Source organism: Nanorana parkeri, unplaced genomic scaffold (genome assembly GCF_000935625.1).
Source record: "Nanorana parkeri isolate BGI_ZX_2015 unplaced genomic scaffold, ASM93562v1 scaffold513, whole genome shotgun sequence".
NCBI lineage: Eukaryota > Metazoa > Chordata > Amphibia > Anura > Dicroglossidae > Nanorana > Nanorana parkeri.
This window is the reverse complement of record NW_017306781.1, coordinates 971,661-979,479: the sequence shown is the minus strand read 5'-3', so window position 1 is coordinate 979,479 and position 7,819 is coordinate 971,661. Positions and strand designations below refer to the sequence as shown.

General features: G+C 42.0%; 1 protein-coding gene across 1 annotated transcript in view; it reads right to left on the bottom strand.

Annotated features, from left to right (window-relative positions):
* ACSL1 (acyl-CoA synthetase long-chain family member 1) overlaps positions 1-7,819 on the bottom strand; it is an 80,695-nt gene that overhangs the window by 33,062 nt on the left and 39,814 nt on the right. Inside the window, exons 3-5 of the mRNA XM_018561285.1 lie at positions 6,314-6,428; positions 4,077-4,141; positions 797-898 (exon numbers count right to left, since the gene is read on the bottom strand). Of these exons, the coding sequence (XP_018416787.1) occupies positions 797-898; positions 4,077-4,141; positions 6,314-6,428 (282 nt within the window). The remainder of the gene's footprint in view (positions 1-796; positions 899-4,076; positions 4,142-6,313; positions 6,429-7,819) is intronic.

Below are 7,819 nucleotides of genomic sequence, written 5' to 3'. Positions count from 1 at the left end.
CCCCCTCACGTTTCATCTAGACCCCTCCTATATTGCTTTCACTTTCTTCTCCTGTTTGTCTGTGGTAAATGTTACTTATGCAGTACCTTGGTCACTATGATTTCAAGGCCACCGGTCGCCTTTTACTCGGATATGGCCCACCACCGACAACGGGGCAGAGGCCTAAGCCCGGTGTGGTGGCGCAACTTAACTACACCCAACTCAGGGATTTTTATAGGTGCCTATTTCATGAGTGCCTTCTATGCTACAAGGTCCAGACCTAATGCATAATATGTGAGACCGAGGTCTGTTTTTTTTGTCATTGTACCCCTACCATAATAAAAACTTATTTCTGGAAAAAAAAAAAAAAAAGAATAAATCCATTCCAATTGGTAGCATATGGCAATATCAAAACTTCACCTAATGCTAGGCATATACAGCTAAAAAATCAAGCGACTCCCCCATCCACATCCTAAATAGCATGGATGAAGGAATCTCAGCTGGATATTGTATTCAACAGTTGTGACACCTGAGGCCTCCCGATTTTTCGAATAGTGACCACATCTGATAGCAGTTGAGGTGGGAGTGCTTGCATGGCCACTCACACCTAGAATGTTTACTGATTTAGCAGGAGTGGGATGAAATCGAAACCATCTATGGCCAGCATTGCCAATTTGATCAGCCTAAGATACATTGGACCTTCAAATCCATGATACCTACTAGTTATGTTGAGGTAAATTCTATGCACACAGCAAAAATATGCTGCCATTCTGCATCTTTGCTTGAGTGAAACGCACCACACTAATAAGAGTCTTACCTCAGGCCTGTTCTGAGCGAAAATGCCAATAAACTGGTCGGGATTTGGTTTACAGCCCCTGTGCAGCAAGGCAGACCCCACATACTCAGCTCTATCCGATACCTGAGGGCAAAAAAGCAATACGAATTTACAAGGAAAACATCTACAAGGAACTAAATAAAGCACGCAAAGAATGAACAGCAAATAGGCAGAGAAATGCAAGACTTCTTGGGCTTTATTGCTGCTTTCCTCTCAGGAGCATAGATAATATCTATCACATACTCAGTGTTTTTCACACTTAAACTACAGTATTTTAAAGCGTGCATTGTTAATTATCACTGATCTTTCCACAAACAGCTGTTCTTTTAATGCAAGTAAAAGCATCAGAATGTAGACTTCCTCTGCCTGCACACCGAAGAGCTAAAAAATAGACAAAACATTCAGCTGATCTCATGTCTGTTGCTACTTCCAGCCACAACCACCATAAACCATCAATAAAGTGGTTCCAAAAACCTGCCCAAATTGCTACTGATCCCCTGGGCTAGCTGTGTCTGCCTGCACTGTCCATCTCCTCCTACATTGCTGACTTGGTTTATGGAGCTCTCTGCTGCTCTTAGCTTCCCTGCCTTGAGGGTGGGCAGATGCGATCTTGTCACCACCTGCTAATACTGAAGAGTGGTCTTAAAGTTTTGTCAGACAACATTCTCTGAACAAAATGTACCTAGGAAAGTGATCCAATTACCTTTCTACAAAATCCTTTCAGTAAGAGCAAAGCAGTATTATTAGAGACAATGTATACCTATTAAACTGTCTTACCATATTATACATGTATTATTTAAGTGAATAATGATAAAACTATATTCTCCAACTGTCCAAGGGCAAATCCAAGATCAAATGTTACCTTTGGTATACAATTTATGAAGCATAAGTGAGACTACTAAATGCTGCTTTCTTTGTATAAGCCTTCTGTAGTCCTCTATACATCAACATTCACACTGGGAAAGTGGCAGATCACCAACCTGATTAGGCTCCAAAGAATTACATGGCACTGTGAATTTACCAAAAGAAACTTGCTGATTAGAGTAGAATGCACAAATACAAACCCATCAGTGAGCTGCTGTTCTAAGACTCTCCAATAGTGATGAGCCTGGGCTTGGTGTGGACCCAATTTGCCTAAGGCCTGGCTCACACCTGTGCGTTTTGTAGCACGTTCAACGCTCTACGGACGCTCTAATAGACGCTCAAACATGAAAATCCCATTGTTTTCTATGGGTATGGTTCACACCTTGCCGTATTTCAGCCCGTCTGAACGCGCTACAAAACGGCCTACGCCTGAAAAAGGTACATGAGCTTCTTTGCTGCATTTTTGTTGCACGTTTCCATTGGGATACAGCCAAGTAGCCCTTGGAAACGCGCGTTTGTTGCGCGTTTTTTACCGCGAATCGCGGTCAAAATGCGCATATGCGATACGCCTAGGTGTGAACAGAGCCTTAACCCGCTCAAAACTGTGACCGTCACCCTCCTGGACCAATCATTAACGGAGAGCTGCATTCCCTGCCCCTCATCTATAGGTCACAAAGGGTGGGGGAATGCTGGTCAAGAGAGAATGAGTGTTGCTGGGTTCTCACCAAGCCCATGTCATATCTACTCTCCAATTACAGTTTTACCCAAGCAAGTAAATGGCCAAGACCTTAGTGTCTAGAATGGTTGTCTGGATCATAATCCTGGCTTCAAGGAATCACAACTTTTTGGCAGTAAAGACAGTTCACATATTTGTATTTTAACTGTGTATTTGAGGGTTTGCCCATGCTTACACTTTATACAATAAAAAAAAAAAAAAAGCTACAATAAAAAGAAAGGCAGTATATCCATGCAGCAATACAAGGGCCTGTGTAGACGGGTGTCAACAGGCAGATACAGCGGGGGTTATACAGCAGGGAGTACTTGATCAAAACTGGAGCAGACAGAATCTGGAGCAATTGCACATGGCAACCGATCAGCGTTTCTCTTCAGTTTGGCTTTGGAAATGAAAGAAAGCCGATTGGTTACCGGGCACAGCTACTCCAGATTTTGTCTGCTCCAGTTTTGATAAATTCCCCTCAGCATGTTTTTGACATCAGCTTGAGATGCAGAATTATTGTTGGTGCAGTTGACCTTCTGCTGCTTTTGCTTTTCCATAGACTTTTATTGGGAAAGCAGCAGTTCTGATGTGAGTAAACACCGGTTGACACAGACCCTTATACTGTAGGCTTTCATTAAAGACAGAAAAGTAAGACCTAAGTGCGCAAAACCCAAAAGACCGCAACAAAGTTGCTATTTGGACTGAATCCAATAATGAAGTATGCCAAAACTGGCTACCACAAAATAAGGGTGGGTTTCAAATTCTCATGAGGAAAATACATACATGTATGCTCAGCTTGTCCCAGCAAGTGCATTTATATTGCTTCTACAACAGTATCAGGACACTGGTGAAGATGCTCAGGCACTGCCACTGTGCTGTGGGACGTGATGGGTCTAAGCTCTGACTTTTAGGAAGTTGGTATTTATGTATCAATATTACTAGAAGATGCTGAAAGTGAACCGTAAAACACTGCAGGCGTGAACCTACATGCATACCTCAATTAACACCGTTCAGTCAGAAAAGTATTTCACAGATAATACTGGGCTTTGTAAATTGAAAGCTTATCCGCCCTGCAAGGGTTAACTGCTCATTTTGGTCTAGGGAGGAAAACAAACATTCAAATAATCCTCAGAGCCGGCTATCTGCAACAATGCTCACTCCTGTGTCTCCTCCTCCACTGCAGCAATGGTATGTCCCTTGGTGTCCTCACATCCTATACACAGTGTATAGAACATAGTTGCTTACGAACCTTAGACCGCTAAAGGTGGAGGTAGAGTGAGGCTGGAAGGACCGGTCGAAGAGCAAGTCGTCTCAGAGGATCGGGTAAGTATAACTTTTTGTTGTTTATTTTCTCCCTATACCAAAATGAGAAGTTAACCCTGGCAGTGCATAAAAAAATGTGCCTGGCGTTCTTCTTTAACAAGCAAAATAATTCAACCTGTAATTATTCTATTCCTTGTTAAAATAAACAGCGACAAACCCGAGAGGGCAGATCAAAAAACAAACACTCTAACAGCCCTGTGACACCAGACATGGTTTTGATTGGCTGTTCGCTAATGAATTTACTGAGCAAGCAAATACACAGTACCTTTAGAATAAAACAATATTGGCATACCCCATCTGTCTGCTTCTCACACACACAGACTGACAAAATATTTACCCGAATAAAGATTAAATTACCTCTTGATACGATATCCATTGATAGGGTTGATTAGGCTTCCTGTGCCCTAAGCAAGGCCCATTGTCTGTAAGAATAAGAAAACAAATCAATATAGCAACACACAAAAGCATACACCTTCCTCACATACCTGCAAAAGGAAAGTCAAAATACAAATACTGGGGCATGTATATTTGATCCACGTGTGATCTCCACCCTCCGCAAACCCCAAACTTAAAGTGACATTAAACCCTCAGATTTTTTAACATAAAACAATACTGTAATGTGCGCCTTACTGTAATCCATGGTTGTTTCTTCTCTTTGCTGCTCTTCCTTTTAAATCTGTATCTCTTCTCATGCTTGGGGAGAACTTCCCTTTTCAGCTGACTGCCTCTTCCTGTAGTGCTGGCTCAGGTTGTAAACCTGCACACAGACACCATGTAGCCATTCCAGAGACAAGGCAGTCTGCTGCAAAACAGAAGTTCTGCCCAGCATGAGAACAGATACAGATTTAAAAGGAAGAACAGCAAAGAGAAGGGAAACAACCATGGATTACAGTAAGGCACACATTACAGTATTGTTTTATGTTAAAAAATCTGAGGGTTTAATGTCACTTTAAGCAGGTTTTTTTTAGAAGATAAAGAAATAGGACATGTCCCTTATCTATTGTAGGATGTCTCATATTTCCATCACAACGGACAGCTTGATAACATTTTCAATCCTACCTTATTTTTTTAATGAAAGCTCTGATCATTTGCATTGCTGAGCTGCAGATGGCCAGCTTTAGGCTAGCCAAAGACTGTTGGATGATAGGTGAGGGGACATCTACCCATTCGCTGCAGCACTAGAGCCAACCTCTTATCATACAAATAGTCTGACAAATCAATGTTGTGCACACGCAATTAATACCTTCCTTCCCTATTTCTCAGAGTAAAAGGCAGAATCCGTTACATCTAGGGTTGCACAGATACCAAGTACAGTACTCGGTACAAGTACAAGTACAAGTACAAGTACCGATACTTTTGAGCTCCAAGACTACACTAGAGAAAAATTCAAAAATGAGGAGGCAGCTGTCATTTGTAAGGAGCACACGGAGCTCCTGGGATTTGTACATCTCCTCTGTTTTAATGTACGATTTTGTTTTTATAAATAGAAATAAAGGGATGCACAGATACCAGTTTTGCATGTACGAGTACTGGTACTTGCCGAGTACTTACAAGTACGAGTACTGATACATTTTTGTTTGTCATGTGACAGTTTTTCTAAAACAACAGACTAATGATTTCAGGACAGTGGTGGAGAACCAGAGCCAGGTCCCAGCTGCAACCGCCGTAACCCTGCTAGTTCATGAAAATGCCAAGTATCGGCACTGGTACTCAAAAAGTATCTGTGCATCCCTAGTTACATCAAATTAAGACTTCCAATACACTAGAAAATCTCAGTGAGCATGCATTACAACCTCTTCAGTAGCCCTAAATGGCCCAATCCTCACCCAAGATCAGCCACCAATGGTCACCATACTTTATAGGATACAGACACACCTGATCAAATCATTCACTGTATAATGATGGCATGCATAAAGGTCAAATCATGAATAAAACTGTAGCTTGCCAGCACACTCCAGAAAACACTATCTTTTTATTAATAATTAAAATGCTGTACTGTGTAATAACCATGAAATATGGTCACAAGATAAGCAGCTGGGCAAATCCATCTATTAGTTCACCAGCTGTATAACGGAGTAGGAAGCAGAAAATCAAACATTGCTTGGCTGGAGTCAATGTTTATCCATGCACATTTATAGCTGAATCTGACAGATCTTAGGCCCCATTCACACCTAGGCGTATTCTAATATGCGCGTCTGTCGCGCAACCGTCACGCGGTTTTTTTAACCGCGATTCGCGGTAAAAAAGTCGCGCGATTCCAAAGGCTACTTGGCAGTATCCAAATGGAAAACGCCCTACAAAACGGCCCAAAGTAGTCCCGGGACCTTTTCAGGCGTGGGCCGTTTTGTAGGGCGTCAGGGACGGGCGGAAATACGGCGAGGTGGGAACGAGGGCATTGACTACAATGCAATTTATATTTTTGACCGTTTTGTAGAGCGTTCGTCGAGCGTAGAACGCCCTACAAAACGGTCAGGTGTGAACGCAGCCTAAGAGTTCAGCATCAACTGCAAAATGCAGACTGAGCACCCAACCCGTATATAGTAGACTTATGTTTTAAGAATGAGAAAGCCATGTAAAAGTTAAGGTGCGTTTACTTGATACTCTTCTTCCTCTCTGGAAAACTTCATACATTGTTCTGACATCATCATAGTAGTAGGTCAGGACTTCATCACTATCCAGCAGTGCAGATCTGCGGGCATTCTCATGTCCCTGTATAAACAACATCTGATTAGCAAGGATTAATGCTAAATCATTAATTAAAAGCAAGATTAATAAACCTGCAGAGACAAGTATGGAATGTAATTGACAATGTGCATGACAAAGCGTAATAAACTCCGCTCATACAGGCTTCAATTCTTTAAGTGATTTTCCTTTTAAGCAAAACAAATAAAAGCAACAGAACTAAAAGCAAACAAGTATAACTTATAGAGGAACACCCTACATAACATAGAATTACCCATTTATTGGACATCAATGGCATTCTGCAGAAATAGTGCACTGGCAGTACAGTAAAATCACCATTATCTGGCATTGAAGCGAGCAGCAAAAAAACATTGAGGACATAATATACGTCCTCAATACTGTATTTTTTTTTTTGCTGGTGGTTTGATGCATACTAATAAAAAAATTGGATGGTTGGACTTTCTCGCTCAGGTCAGCTCCCCTGCTCAACCTGCCTATTGGCTATTACAATTTGAAATAGCCAATAGCAGGCTAGCTATTGCACCCGCCCACTGAGCAAAGCAGTGGACCTGAAAGAGAACTTTCTCCCTCAGGTTTGCTCCTCTGCTCAGTGGGCAGAATTTTAACAGCCAGCCTGTTATTGCAAGCTGAAATAGCCAATAGCAGGCTGACTATTTCTATCAGCTTCTTACATTAACCTGTTGGCTGTGGAAGCTAGCCAGTAGGTGAATGGGGCTGGGGCCTAACATATAACACGATCATTAATTTAATTATTAGGGATGCACCAAGAAAAAAAAAAATCTATACGATAGAGATAGATAAATAATAATAAAATGAAGCAGCCACCCTTGCCCACCCACAATACCAGCTTTAAACACTGCCCACCAATGTGAAGCCATCACCACACCGCTGCAAGCGGTGACCCACAGCTTGCGAACCCCCCAGGTGAGAGCGATAAAGCCAATAGCAGGCTGGCTAATGCACTCACCCACTGCCTGCTGTCAGAGGAGCAGACATGGAGAACTTTCTTTTTCAGGCCTGCTCCCCTACTGATTGACAGCAGGCAGTGGACGAGTGCAATGGCCAGCTTGCTATTGAACCCGCCCACTACCTGCTGTGTGTACATTCAGCTGCCAGCTGAGCAATCTTGCTGCCGGTAGCTGTCATTCCCTGGCTGAAGCTATTAAAGCGTTATCTGAGCTTGAATAGCTTATTTGAAGTGGAAAGGAGACACTAGGGGTCTAACAGATTCCTGTCACATTTAAAAAGAGAACCAGTCACCTCCAATGTGCAGTCACATCGTGATAAAAATCATATTTAAATTTCACAACAGAAGTACTGAAAATCACAATTCCTACCCTTTTACTTGTTTCTGCTGCCAGGTAAAAAAAAAAAAAAAAAAAAAAAACAACAGGGTT